Source organism: Hoplias malabaricus, chromosome 9 (assembly GCF_029633855.1).
Source record: "Hoplias malabaricus isolate fHopMal1 chromosome 9, fHopMal1.hap1, whole genome shotgun sequence".
NCBI lineage: Eukaryota > Metazoa > Chordata > Actinopteri > Characiformes > Erythrinidae > Hoplias > Hoplias malabaricus.
In genome coordinates, this window is record NC_089808.1 from 7,478,061 (window position 1) to 7,492,824 (window position 14,764).

The following is a 14,764-nucleotide window of genomic DNA, read 5'->3' on the forward strand; positions in this document are numbered from 1 at the left end:
TGTAACAGACTGGGAGGAGGGAAACCTTTTAATAGGTTAAGTTCTGGGGATTCTCTACTAGATTTTTTGATGCCTGCTTTATAGACCCACCAGCACATCTAAAAGTGATATTAGGTGATGTAAAAGACAACAACATTTAATTATTGAAAGAAAATACATTTATTTATTTTTTTTTTTGAAAATCAAAGGCAGAACAGTTGAACACAAGTGTAATAAGAGAATGTTTTTTTTATAAAATAGAAAAATAAAATCAGCTTATCTTTGGCTCAGGGCTACAGAGTACAGAAAAAGCCAGAGGAATTTAATATTTGCAGTGCATGCATCTTATATCTTTATATGCACTGTCAGCATGTACAGTGGTGTTAGATATGACTGTGTACCCCATGAATAAAGGAGTGTTTTAGTTAAAGGATTTGATATTTGACTTCCATTGTGATGCAGTTCAGATTTTAATAACACTGCTGACTTAAGGCCAAGATGCATTTTCTCTAACACTTTCTCCAACAGCAGCTTGAAAATTAAAGAGACTGAGAAACATTGCCAGTCACGGTTTGTTTTGTCTCAGAATATTTAAAAGGTTTACCAAAAGATTCATTCATTACAGACATACAAACAAATACATACATAAATATCTGCAATAGGCCTAAAAGTATTATATTTCTGTGCAACCTTGTTTGGTACATGCGTCTTCTTTCCTTCACAATTTTCAATCAGAAATAACGAATGTGTAGTGAACTAGCAAACAACACTATGAACAAAAGCCAGGCATCTAATACTATGCTACATCCCATCAGAAAACTATGTGGTCTTGTTTAAATATATGGTTAAAAACATCATGCATCAAAATATTTAAAAAGGTTCAATACAATATTTCACACTATTGCACTAATCAACTAAACAGGACTAATTATGTTCTTCATTTGTTAAATATACATTCTCTTATTGTTCACATTAAACAGCAATTAATACCAGGGATGAAATCACCCAGATTAGTAAATACTTAGTTAACTTAATTATATAATTAGTTACTCACCAGAAGGAGTTATCAGAGGCTTCTTTTCAGCTTCAAACAAAGGAACTTGGAACCCTGGAATGTTTGAAGTCTTGAAGCAAGACTGCAAATCAAATTAGCATCACATTCAATCATTCAGGTTTCATACTAGGCCCTACACTTTTTCACCTTGCAATAAAATGTTTTACTAAAATCAAATGGCACCAGAGTTTCAGGTAATTATTTATATGTATATGTTACGTGCAAAACCTAAGGCAGACAACTCAACCGTTGCTTTAACCATCTGGCCATATTGAGTCACACATACTCCTAATTACACAATTCAGCACCTGGACACTAGCGCAGTGTTGAATAACAATTTACATGCACACCAAGGAGTCTTGAATTGATATACAAAAACGTTAGTGAAATGCCTTAAAAGGGGGGTCAAGCAGTGTTTTTTTTTTTTTGTTTGTTTGTTTTTTTTTTTTAAAGAAATATTAAAATACAGCTTCAAAATCATTGCTTCACTTGTGTAATAGGGACAGTTGGCACTCCAGGTTCAGCACCGCAGAAACTGCACATTGTAACATTTAGAGGAGGGCAGGGCCTGTTTCAGACCGTTTTTTGGACACTGATTTTAAAATAAAACCTCTCAGACATGGCTTAACAAGGTTAGGTCTAAAGTTGGGTATTAGTTTGTTATGTACACGCCAAAACTAGAACTTTATATGTTAATCTAAAATAATATAGTATTTTTACACTTTTGTTTTTTTAAACAAACGTCTCCCTCCAACGTTAAACCGCCGTCACAACTCTCCAATTAAGGCTCTGTTCTCTGGTTGATATGGACTTTTATTTTGAAATCTAGTGACGTGTTTTCAGCAGAGAGGTGCAGATCTGTAAGTCATACACGGTGAAGAATCGACAGCGGCTGCATTTACAGATCGGCGAAACCTCGGCGTGTCTTTAAAACCTGCGCAGTTTCTTCTGCGGCACAAAACCAAATCTTCCTTGAAAGGAAGCGTTTGAAAAAGAGCCGACTGGCTAAGCTAACGACTTACATTTAAGCGATTTTAGTCTATCTGTGACCATTAGAAGGGCATAAATAAGTCTAAATTGAACTTAATGAAAGCGGTGTTTGCTATCAGTAGGTACAGTTGGCAGAAATCCTCTAAAAACCTCGTTAAAAACTGTTTTCGTGTGTGGTAATGGGAGGGTATGGGTAGCTGTAGCTAACGTTAGATTGTAAACACTGAGTGTGTTGTGTAAAGTTGAGAGTAAAGGGTTGTTTTATCATCTGTCAGCACCTAGATATTAGCACCAAGGGTTTGTAAATATCAGAGAAACGGGAACCGAGGTCCGTGTTGTTTTGGTGATCTCACAGAACGCGCTTAGTCTAATCACACGACTAAGAGCTAGATTCGTTAATTTTATATCGGCCTCGTTGTTGAAATGAGGTGCCATTTTAATTATAGCTAGCCTGTAATGTTTACAACGTTGTTTTAAGCTTAAAGTGGGGAATTTTATTTAACCTGATAACACAGGGCTCTTTCACACTATATTCAGCTTTCAAGCCTCCCTCCCTGTAGTTACAGTGGATATCCTGGTCTTCCCAGAGCAATGCTTGAACCTTAATTTACATGTGGATGATTGAAAAGTAGATATTTTCAACCCTACAGACAACTTCCAGGGGTTCCAGCTAGCTACCTGCCCGTGTAGTAGATATTTACATATCCTCAAATTAACAACCCGTTTCACATCGTGTGTGATAGTCTAACACTTTCAAGAATAGCTGAAACAAACTGGATAAAACGTTGGATTTGGTGGGGCTGAAGACGGGGTCGGCTGGAGCACTGACCCCTCAGAAAAAGATGAAGAAACGCAAGGAGCTGAATGCTTTGATAGGACTAGGAGACAGCAAGAGGAAGAAGCCGAAGAAGGGCTCCGGACACCGGCTACTGAGAACTGAACCTCCCGGGTCTGAGTCCGAGTCCAGTTCAGACGACGAGGAGTTCACCTCCCTCAGCGGCGTCGGAGCATTCAGAAAGTTAGTGGGCCACTACACACCATTCTTAATTTAGGTCTGCTCAAGTCAGTCAGTCTTTTAGAGTGGTCTATTGTACAGACTCATACCATTAGGGAAGTTTTTTATTATTTATTATTACAGTGGTGGTGATAGGAAGCAAGGGTCACAATTTTAACAGAACTGCAATTATATTTTCACTACTTAATTAGTGATACGATCATAAGGCTGGTTCATATTTGCTTACATAAATATTCTAGATCATCATTCAGCCAAACTGACAGATTTTCGATACATTAAATGCCTCAGATGTCTAATTATTACCAATTCTGAATCAGTTTCTCTAAAATGATGCATATCATATAAATCACTCTAAATAACTGTGTTTGCCTTTCATTCATTTATTATCTGTAAGCACGGTGGGTCTAGAGCCTACCTGGAATCATTGGGCTCAAGGCGGGAATACACCCTGGAAGGGGCGCTACTCCTTCACAGGGCAACACACACACACACACCCCCCTACGGACACTTTTGAGTCACCAACCCACCTACGTATGTTTTTGGACTGTGGGAGGAAACCGGAGCACCCAGAGGAAACCCACACAGACACAGGGAGAACACACCACACTCCTCACAGACAGTCAGACAGACAGTCACCCAGAGCGGGAATCGAACCCACAACCTCCAGGCCCCTGGAGCTGTGTGACTGCGACACTACCTGCGGCGCCACCGTGCCGCCCGTGTTTGGTTGCTGAGTCCAACCAAATTATGCTTTGCAGGAAATCATTTGAACTGTAGGGAAGCAAATCACCAAGTCTAAACTTGAATAGTATTGTAATTGATCAGATTTTAATATAGGTTTAAGTGATCAGGCTAAAAGCTGAGTTCCAAACACACATTCTAATTTCTCAGTGTTTGTTCTAACACAATTTCTAGTTTCTATATATAACTTTAGCATAATTAAAAAACAGGCGCAGTTTATCTGGTCAAACTGGCATTTCAAATCATTAAGTCAGGGATTCAAAACGAAAGTAGGTGGCAGCTGGATTTCTAACACACTGAGTCATTCTTAAGCATGCCAGGACATTTTGTCCCAGGTGAAGAAAACATGACATTCTACAATATGGGTAGACTACAGGACAGGAGTTGGCAAATGCATTGTTGACTGTAAATGGTGTTAGTATTTAACCTGACTTTAATTATTTATTTTTTTTGCAGAAGTTACACCCAGTGCTGCACAATCTGCTACCCCTTATGTGTGTTCATCATTTTGGCTGCTTGTGTAATGGCCTGTGCTGGACTGATATGGATGCAGATAGCACTTAAAGAAGATTTGGATTCTCTCAAAGAGAAGCTTCGCACCAGTAAGTTGGCACTTACAATTCTGCTAAATGTTCTATGTCATCTGTTTGATACTCAATCCTTAGCCTGCCCCTTACAATTCATTTGCACCAAGCTGATCTTTGGCCCACAATAAGATGTCATCATGAACCTGTATTATATGACCATGCTTTCCACACTTGAATAAGAAAAAGTGAACAGATGTACTTTGTCCTGTCTCTTGTCGTGCCAACATTTGATTTGGCTTCTGTAACCGTCCTTAAGGAAGTCTGTTTTACAACGCCCGGGTCATGTTTCTGTTAACAGTGGAATCAAGTCAGAAGTCTTCTTCACATGAAATACCCAAGCTTAGTGATGAGCTGAAAGCCAAGCAGAAGATGTTGGAGGATATTGAGACTGGAGACAAGGGCTTGAATAAATTATGGTCCAATCTAACGGAAATCAACAGAAAGGTATGTTTACGTCCAACATTTTATTCTCACTGGACCCAGAGAAGCACCCAACAAATCAAACTCATTTTTTAACACATCTTTTAAATCTCCCTTCGTGCTTTGTCAGTTGAAAAAGTGCCAAAAGTGGTTCTGGTCCCAATAGGTTGCCCTTTCACCCGTGTGAAGCCTTTGGTTTTATGTAATGTATCGTCACTGCTCTGATAAGAGTCCACATTAATACTTTGTAAATGTTTGTTTTAATGTCATTTTGCTCCTGTGTGTGTTTTTGAAAGGGCTTTAACAACTCACCAACCGATGTTTCAATTTCTTTGATACCCATCGCTGCACAAAGACAGTGGTTTCCTCTTTTTACACCGATCATTTCCTTTGGAGGTTGATGATGGCACAAATTTCTGATACAGAAATATACAAACCCCATTTCCAAGAAAGATGCTGTGTAAAATGTAAATAAAAACGGAACACAATGATTTGCAAATCATTTCAACTCCATATTTAATTGAAAACGGTACATGGGGGGGAAAAAAAAACATTGGCCAATATATATAAAAAATATTTGATGCCAGAAATAAATTGATTCTCTGTGCTATTAATTTAAATGTTGTACTATTTTCAATGACATAGGTTACATATTATTTGCATATCATTTTATTCTTTTTTTTTTTTTTACTTACATTTAACACAGCATCTCAGTTTTCTAGAAGCTGGCTTTGTGCAAATCTAGAATCTGAAAATAGATGCTGGATGACCATTATAAGGAAATGCTGAAGTTTAAACTCAATTCTCCTGTTCTTGAGTGCATTAAATATCCATCCATTCATTATCTGTAACCCTTATCCAGTTCAGGGTCGCAGTGGGTCCAGAGCCTACCTGGAATCATTGGGCACAAGGCAGAAATACACCTTGGAGGGGGCGCCAGTCCTTCACAGGGCAACACGCACATTCACTCACACACACACCTACGGACACTTTTGAGTCGCCAATCCACCTACCAACGTGTGTTTTTGGACTTTGGAAGGAAACCAGAGCACCCGGAGGAAACCCACGCGGACACAGGGAGAACATTGCATTAAATACCCTCTCAAATTTTGGTTTCAAATATGTTACATGCATTGACCTATTCATATTTGTAAAAAGCCTAGTAAACAATACAATATTCAGACTGATATTTACCTTGATATTTAACATAATGGACCAAAATGTTTCATAGAAACGACCCTTGCATTTTACTGTCAGAATATTCCATAAATGTGCGTTCAGAATCACCAAACCATTCTCGTAGCAGAGGGGTTGGTTTCTGAACCTTTTTCACTAATGAGTTTAATTAAATAATGGAGTTCTTAGTAAAAATAAAATACTCAAGGGACGGTGTAGCATTGACATGGACTTTTCATCTTAGACACCAGGTTGTTTATTTGGTATGAAATTGGTTACCACCTTCAGGGCTGTTTCACACAAAGCCTCCCCCCCCCCCAATCTCTCTGTGTAGATAACGACACTGGACTCTGCTGTTAACCACCTAAAGGCAAACATTAAATCAGCATCAGATTTGATTACTCTGCCAACAACGGTTGAAGAGCTCCAGAAGGTATGTGTATTTTTAAAGCTTCCATCAACATACAATAATAACAGTTTAAGCCCAGGCAAATATTTCCATTTCATCATATGCCGTTTGTGATTTTTTTGTGCTCCTAAAAACGGTATTATCTGATGTTTTAATCTGTGCATGTTTTCCCTACAGAGTGTCGCTACAATTGGAAGCACACTTACATCTGTTCAACATGATGTGAAAATGATTCAGACGTTTATAGAGGATCAGAAGGAAGGAGCGAAAAAACAAAAGACTCAATCGGTAAACAGTTGTGAGAGGGGAAAAAAACAACCTTCAAACACATGCTCTAGTTGTGTATGGTGTAGATGTGTATTACTTTTTATTACTCATTAATCATTTTAGCAGTAATTTTTTATTAGACAAATTATTTTATATATATTTTCTCTGTTGTTTTGTTTACACCTTTAAATTTAATCGTACTTAATTACATACGCTGAAATTACTTTAGACGCAATAGAAATGTTGACCTAACGTCACTGTTAAATTTAGGAATCTCCACCAGCAGTGGACCATGACGACAGCAGCAAGAGTTTCATTGAGGGGACAGACAGCAATGGAAATGCTGGTATGAGTCTTTTCCACAATTTCAAGAAATTTCTTTAGTTGTTGCTCCTAAGAAGGGTACTTAATGGAATCTTATGTGCATCTTGTGTCCCACTCCCAAAGGTCCAACACAGCCTTCCAGTTTTATCCCCACTCAGCTCCCACAATTTTTGAACAGGAGCCGTGCAAAGAGAGAGAATTCACCTTTACGTCAGCTTCTACGATTTCCAGGAGTCCGCTCTGTTGAAGGTGATTATTTTTGGTTGCTAAAGTGAAACCTCACCTGGCTCTGGGAAGCTGGCTCTTATTATTATATGTAGGTTTAAGATTTGTTTCCTTTTGTGGGCGTTGAATCTCTTGGTGTTACTGAGATCTTTTTGGTTCTCTCTCCTTTCTTTTAGATTTGGAGAAGCTCCTACAAACTCACAGGGACTACACCACTGAGGGAGTGTCCTATGAGGACTTGAGGAATATTTTGGGCTCATCCACTCCTGATGCCCACCGTCTTCAACCGTTTGACGTAAATAAAGACCACAGATACACACTTGCAGAGCTCCAGGCTGCTCTCGCTCTGTAAGCCAAGACCTCGGCTTTCTTTAACGGATCAAAATCGATTGGTTTGTGGCTGGGTTCCTAATCGCGAAACAAACATGAAGAACACTGAAAATAAACAAGAACACTTGAGCCCTAAATGAACATCCGAATGATGCACTGACTCCATTGGATACTGTTCGGGCCGAGGCTCTCAGTGACTGCTGCACTTTCTAATTCGTTTAAATCAGTATTGAGTGTTTAAGCGGCCGACGGCAGATGGATCCTCTTTGCATGCTACCACCACAGGGTACATGTCATCAACTGAAATGTGTCAATGTTGTCTCTTGGGAACAGCAGATTTGACTTAACTGCTTACAGTGCTGTAATTGACCTCAGAAGCAAAGCTCAGAAGATCCTTAAGCTGAAGACGTATGATTTTGTTTTAGTACATGTGAATGTGACATGAAAAATGAATAGCTAATCATAAGTCAATACTTTTATTGCAGTTTTTTCACTTGGCTACTTTGATGCCTAACCTTGAAATGAAGAGATTTCCTTAGTCTTACTCTCACAAAATGTCACACTTCCCTATTGTGATTCTCTGAATGTTGCTAGTCATGTTTTTCTATAAGTACACAGTCATGCTGGAAGGTTCACTAGTGTGTGGGTTTTTTTTTTGGTTTGTTTTTGTTATCTATTGGAATATGTTCCCTTCTAAACCTAAACTTAATTTACATTTTGAAGGGCTATGAGTAAGATATGAGTAAGCTTTCTAAATTATTTAATTAACAAATCCATTTTTCATTCAGCAAATGTAGCAATAACAATGTACTGTGGGCCAGTTTCACAGACTAAAGAGGAACTCTTCAGAATCTTTATATTTTCTGTTTTATTCGATTATGGATCTGTAAACAAAGTCATTTACAGTAGTTGATTTAAACGCCCATTATGGAGAAAAAGCTAATTACAGCAGTGGTGATAGGAAACGGCAATGGCAATATTTAGAACACAAATATATATATATATATATATATATATATATATATATATATATATATATATCACGGAAACAGAACGTAGCATAACCCACATTACGAAATGTTCTTCTGTGCGTATGTTGTGCAATTGCAGAGTTCCACCATAGAGGTCGCCAATTCCACTCTAATAACTCTAATTGGCTAAATTTCTCCAGAACAACGTACAGGGGGTCCTCAACTTGATTCGTTCCTACGTGGCGTCGTAAACCGATTTTCGGTGTAAGTTGGTACATACTGTACGTAAATAACATATTGTACACGCTTATCCTATCCTAACATCCTTTCCTCGATCCCGAGCCGCGTAACCGTGTATTCTTCCGCCGCGCACACCAAACACGAAGTTCACGTTACGACGTTTACGACGCAAAACCACTTAAGTCGAAACAAGGCTTTATACAGTAAATGGGAGATGTGTCGTAACCACGAAACATCGTAACTCAGGACTGACGTAACCCAAGGACCTCCTGTATACAATATCAAACAACACTAAATGATTTTTGTTTAGATTTTAACCATGTGACCATAGAGAAGCTTTAATAGAATTCCCCTTTAGGCCTTGTCCTGTTTTTTTAAACAAAAATTAGTGTTTGTAGTTTGGCCGTTAATTGGAACTCGTGTTTTACTCTGTTTATCCTTTATTCTTACTTCAATATTGTGTCGGGGGGTGGAGACGACTCTACACAGGGTTGGGGGAGGAGATCTCGACAGGTAGTGAAACAACACTGACTGGATTTGAATTTTTTTTTTTACCTTCATGCTAATATTTCACTTACTGTCCACATTTTAATGTTTAATGCTTAGTAATGTAAATATATGAAACATGTATTAGCCTGACTATCAGCCTAGTGGCAGTAGCACTGCTTTATTTCTCCTCCAATTTTGTCACACTTTTCTGGTCAATGTTTATAATCTAGTCTAAATGTTAACTGTATAATTGGCTTAGCTGAATGTGTATAGCGTCAGACTGGGAAGGAGCCATGCACCTTGGCAGTAGGCTGGTACTCAGGCTCATTTTGAACTGCTTTATGTATTAATAAAGATTGTTCCTCTAGTGGGGTGGGTCGGAGAACCGCATTGTACATTTTAATGAATTCAATTTTGCTCTGCATTTTGCTTTTAACATATGTATAAAGGCCTAATTTATCTGAATCCACTCATGCCCTTTCACTGTTTTTTCTTTGGGGGCGGGTTATTTTCTGTTTCATAAGGGGCATGTTGGGCAGCATAGTAACACAAAATATGGTTTCCCTGCTACACTTGGGTTCCTGGGTTCACTCCTTGATTTGGGTGACTGTCGATGAGGGGTTTGGTGACCCATACTCATGTTGGTAAGGGGAACTGACTGTGTGAAACTGCCCAATGTTGTGTGCATGCGTGTGAGAAATACCCTGTAATGGACCGCCGCCCTATCCAGACTGTGCCCAATGATTCTGGACATACTGCGACCCTAAACTGGACAGAGAAGTTACAGAAAATGAATAAGGATTATCATGCAAGACGTACATTCATTTTGTTAAAAGAATACTTGCTACATTTCAGCCTCAGAACAAACACTCAGGGTGTTTAATGTGTTTTACAGCAGCAGTTATGAATTTTCTTTCTGCCAACCCAAGTTAAGCATGACTATGCTTATCATACTATTAATAAAAGTAGTATATAAAGCAGTTATTAACAGTTAAACTACCAGTGTTTAAGAGCTAAGTGCAGTAATAACTTTATTGTTATTTATTTGCCATTACTGTTCCGCAGAAAAACAAAAATCAATTACCGTTAAGGAGCAGAAGGATCCATCGTTGTCCGATAGCTGTCCTTGGTCAGAAGCTCAACCCTAAATTGGTCACACAGTTGGTTATAGTCTGAAATCCTGAATATACTGAGGAGTAGAAAGGAATGTTGAATGATCTGCCAAGGCAGGATTAAAAAAAACACCAAGAGACAGAAAATTCAGAGTTTGATGTAGTGAGATCAATATTAGCTGTATAAACACACTGAGTTTGGGTTAAAAGAGAAAGGAATTAAGCTGTAAACAGACAAAATTCTCAGAAAATCATCGGTTAGCGAACGCCTAGGTTAGTGAACAAATCGGGTTCATTCAATCATTCATTATCTGTAACCCTTATCCAATTCAGGGTCGCGGTGGGTCCAGAGCCTACCTGGAATCATTGGACGCAAGGCGGGAATACACCCTGGAGGGGGCGCCAGTCCTTCACAGGGCAACACACACACACACACACATTCACTCACACCTACGGACACTTTTGAGTCGCCAATCCACCTGCAACGTGTGTTTTTGGACTGTGGGAGGAAACCGGAGCACCCGGTGGAACAAATCGGGTTCCGACCGAAAATTTAAAAAAAAATTTGTACCGGTTAGCGAACAAAATTTGGCTCCAAAGAAGGTTAAGAGTGATACTAATAGCAGGGTACCTGTAGTAAAAAGGCAGCGACCAACAATCGAATTGCGTGTATCGGATATGGCATGGCGAAGTCGACAACCTCAACGATTTTGAAGAAAAAGGAGGACATTAAAGAAGTTAATGTGTCGAAAGGAGTGAGTACTTTAACAAAGCAAAGGCCTCAAATAATAGAAGTAGAGAGGTTGTTGCTTGCGTATATAAACGAGAAACAGAAGGTGCTAGCATCAGTGAGGCGTTCATTTGTGAAAAGGCGCTGCAAATCTAAGATGATTTGCTGAAGAAAACCCCAGGGACAAGTGCTGAGAGTGATTTTGTTTTCAATGCCAGTCGAGGCTGGTTTGAAAAATTTAAGCAAAGAACTGGTATCCATAGCGTCGTAAGGCATGGGGAAGCCGCTAGTTCCGACAAGGCAGGGGCTGAGAAGTTCATCAAAGAATTCTAGAAAATCAGCAGAAGAAAATTAGCGAGTCAACAAGCGCTGGGAACCAATTATTTCCATTTCCTTTAATTCTTATGGGAAAAATAATCTTGGATAGCGAACATTTCGGATGTATATATATATATATATATATATATATTATAGAGAGAGAGATATGAAGAGTCAACATCACTGTGCCAGTGCTTGGGTACAGACAATTACATTGCCACTTTTAGATCTTGTAGAACACTGAAGCCCAACGGAAACACAGCTATTGACCTTATGACCTTGACAGTGTAGACATCCTGTACCATGTGAGTTTGGAAATATACTCGAGTAATCACTGGACTTGCTGAATTAGCGTAAATGAACTGTACTGAAGTGCAGTAAGCGAATCAATGCAACATCATTTATCTTGTGCATGTCATTTTATGTTACAAAGCTGCTTGCAATTATACAAGAAAAACAGTTTAATAGAGAACTTTAGGACAACAGAACCCCGAGTGAAAGGATTTGGAAACATTTGACAACCATTGTATTGTCATTTATGAATCCGCAAATGTGAAGAACTCATTAGAAATCCACAGTACAGTTCAGAAATGACCGACCATGTTGGGTCAAGCAGTTTGGTGACCATAGCTCTGAAAATGCTTGCTGAGCCGTATGAGACATATCTGACTGCATTCCTATTAGCAAAGTGCTGGATCTCAGAAATAAGCAGGCACTCCAGTGTCCAGATGACATATAAACTGTTCCTCAAGTTTTGCCGAGACTGTATCGAGTCCTTGCTCAGTCAGCCAGGTTTTCACTTTGCCCTTTCTTTGCTGTAGCTCAGAAAAAGCAGCATGTGCTATGCCAGTGCTCCTTTGGCTCTCCAGTCTCTAGACAATACATGCAACAATTCCTCTTCATCTTCCTCCTCGTCCTCCTCTCTCTCTTCCTTCTTTCTCTGCATGGCTGTCCTGCTCTGAACAGCCTCCTGTTTGGCTCTGAGAAGCTCCACTCTTCGGAAGCACTCGATCTGCTCATCGATCTCATCTATCTGGCGCTCAATGCGCCCCTCCTCGTCGTCCTCAGCCACGATGGCGTCGGAGGCGCTATTGACGAAGCGCATTTCCTTCTGAAACTCCTCCCACTCGCGATCCATTTGCTCACGAGGCGTGTCCACGTTACGCACTCGAGCATCTTTCACTGGGTCGTCAAAGAATCCCTCAGGAAGCTGAGGTTCAGGCTTCTCCTCGTTCTCCTCCTTCTGCTCGTCCACAGACTCTGACGGGATCTTGGCAGACTCAAAGAAATCTGCAGGGAGACCACCGGCATCACCTGAAGGCTTTGAAGCAACAGACACGATTAGTATTCTTTTATTTTGCCAAGTATGTCACACACACAGTGAATTTGCCTTGGTGAGGACATGTGTGTGATGTAACACAGCAAGTGGGCAACACTGTGATTATTTGTATATCACTGTTCTAGAAATCAAGGAGCAGGGGGAAGGTGAGTGTTCTCCTACCCTCCTCCAAAAGTTACATAGTGCCGTTTCTGCAGTGCAGAGCCCAGAGTAGCAATGACAGAGGCTATACTCTCACTATTACAGGTCAGTGAAGCATCACAATTATTTGGAAGCTATATATATTAAGGCAACAATATTAACTAGGCTCTACATGAACTAGGTTTGTGAATATATACATTTTATAGGGTCATTCATTCATTATCTGTAACCCTTATCCAATTCAGGGTCACGGTGGGTCCAGAGCCTACCTGGAATCATTGGGCGCAAGGCAGGGATACACCCTGGAGAGGGCGCCAGTCCTTCACAGGGCAACACACATTCACACCTACGGACACTTTTGAGTCACCAATCCACCTACCAACGTGTGTTTTTGGACTGTGGGAGGAAACCAGAGCACCTGGAGGAAACCCACGCAGACACAGAGAGAACACACCACACTCCTCACAGACAGTCACCCGGAGCTGGACTCAAACCCACAACCTCCAGGCCCCTGGAGCTGTGTGACTGCAACACTACCTGCTGCGCCACCCCTTTTATAGGGTCTATGAATACAAATATTAAATATGTATAAGCATATATATAAGTATTATAGGCGGAAGCGGGATACCTGAGACTTATTAGCTTTATTAACGTCATCTTCTCCCTTTTCTTCTTCATCATCATCATCATCGTCACCATACTGTCCAGCAAGGAGGCTGAGCCCTGCTGCTCCTGCACTTTTCTTCTGGAAGAAATCCGCAGGGACAGCGTCGCTTTGGCCCTTTCCCCCCATTTTCTCCTCCTCGTCGTCTTTTTTCTTCTTCTTCTCCACAACCTCCTGCCTATCTTTTTCCTCTCCTTTCTTCCTCTTCCCCAGTACCTCCTTCGCCTGCTCTTTCCTCCTCTTCTCCTCCTCTCCCTCTCCCTTCTGTCCCTCTTTCAGGTCCTTCACTCGCTCCTTGTGTCCTCGGCTGAGCAGGTGAGCCTGCCACAGTGTTTCACTGCGGACGTGTTCCCCGCAGACCGCGCAGACGAGGCGGCCGGAGCTGGTGTACTTAGCGAGCGGAGAGTCGATGCGCCGTTCCCGCTGTTTCTCCTTCATCATCCGCCGCAGGTCCTCCTGACTCACCGCCTTCTTCCCTTTCCCCGACATTATCGCTCCTTGCTGCTCTTCTTTCTCGCTGCAAGTGCAGGGACACCACCGACAATAATATTAATAATACTGAGGTAGCAGCTTCTCCACCATTAAACTCAAAAACAAGGGTGTCTGGCGCGGGTTAGTGACGTCGCGAGGTCCAAGTGTGTGTTCACGACACTGCCCCCTGGCGGAGAGTATGACACCACACGCCTTTCTGTCATTGGTATTAGTTTAACAAAGCTTATTCCACCCAAATACTAATATATATATATATAATTAATTTATTAATTCCTTGTCTGTAACTACTTATCCAGTTCAGGGTCGTGGTCGGTCTGGAGCCTACCCGGAATCAGGAAAACACCCTGAAGAGTTTGCCTCTTTTTTACAGGGCAACACACAATCACTCACACACTCACATCTGCGGACACTTTTGAGTCGCCAATCCACCTACCAATGTGTGTTTTTAGACTGTGGGAGGAAACCGGAGCACCCGGAGGAAACCCACGCAGACACAGGGAGAACACACCACACTCTTCACAGACAGTCACCCGGAGGAAACCCACGCAGACACAGGGAGAACACACCACACTCCTCACAGACAGTCACCCGGAGGAAACCCACACGGGCACAGGGAGAACACAACACACTCCTCACAGACAGTCACCCGGAGGAAACCCACACGGGCACAGGGAGAATACACCACACTCCTCACAGACAGTCACCCGGAGGAAACCCACACGGGCACAGGGAGAACACAACACACTCCTCA

The 14,764-nt window shown here is 41.0% G+C and overlaps 2 protein-coding genes and 1 long non-coding RNA gene across 3 annotated transcripts in view; 1 reads left to right on the plus strand and 2 right to left on the minus strand.

The window, feature by feature from the left end:
- LOC136706738 (uncharacterized) overlaps positions 1-1,220 on the minus strand; it is a 102,537-nt gene extending 101,317 nt beyond the window's left edge. Inside the window, exon 1 of the long non-coding RNA XR_010804140.1 lies at positions 1,034-1,220. This is a non-coding gene — a long non-coding RNA (uncharacterized lncRNA). The remainder of the gene's footprint in view (positions 1-1,033) is intronic.
- Positions 1,221-1,938: 718 nt separating this feature from the next.
- efcab14 (EF-hand calcium binding domain 14) lies at positions 1,939-10,013 on the plus strand. Its single transcript, XM_066682015.1, has 8 exons — positions 1,939-3,041; positions 4,236-4,381; positions 4,665-4,810; positions 6,297-6,395; positions 6,549-6,659; positions 6,909-6,984; positions 7,086-7,211; positions 7,364-10,013. The coding sequence occupies exons 1-8, from the start codon at positions 2,866-2,868 to the stop codon at positions 7,537-7,539; spliced, it is 1,056 nt and encodes a 351-aa protein (XP_066538112.1). The 5' UTR covers positions 1,939-2,865; the 3' UTR covers positions 7,540-10,013.
- Positions 10,014-11,495: 1,482 nt separating this feature from the next.
- Positions 11,496-14,235, minus strand: znf830 (zinc finger protein 830). Its single transcript, XM_066681667.1, has 2 exons — positions 13,486-14,235; positions 11,496-12,698 (listed from the first exon to the last, which is right to left on the minus strand). Exons 1-2 carry the CDS (start codon positions 14,008-14,010, stop codon positions 12,219-12,221), a joined length of 1,005 nt encoding a protein of 334 aa, XP_066537764.1. The 5' UTR covers positions 14,011-14,235; the 3' UTR covers positions 11,496-12,218.
- Between the last annotated feature and the right edge of the window lie 529 nt (positions 14,236-14,764).

What these genes read in the sequence shown, in the direction of transcription:
- efcab14 (XM_066682015.1), top strand. Translation starts at nt 2,866, where the DNA reads ATGAAGAAACGCAAGGAGCTGAATGCTTTGATAGGACTAGGAGACAGC. An exon ending in GGCGTCGGAGCATTCAGAAA is followed by an intron (nt 3,042 to 4,235) that starts GTTAGTGGGCCA and finishes TTTTTTTTGCAG; the next exon opens with AAGTTACACCCAGTGCTGCA. An exon ending in AGGAGTCCGCTCTGTTGAAG is followed by an intron (nt 7,212 to 7,363) that starts GTGATTATTTTT and finishes CCTTTCTTTTAG; the next exon opens with ATTTGGAGAAGCTCCTACAA.
- znf830 (XM_066681667.1), bottom strand. Translation starts at nt 14,010, where the DNA reads ATGTCGGGGAAAGGGAAGAAGGCGGTGAGTCAGGAGGACCTGCGGCGG. An exon ending in ATAAAGCTAATAAGTCTCAG is followed by an intron (nt 12,699 to 13,485) that starts GTATCCCGCTTC and finishes GTTGCTTCAAAG; the next exon opens with CCTTCAGGTGATGCCGGTGG.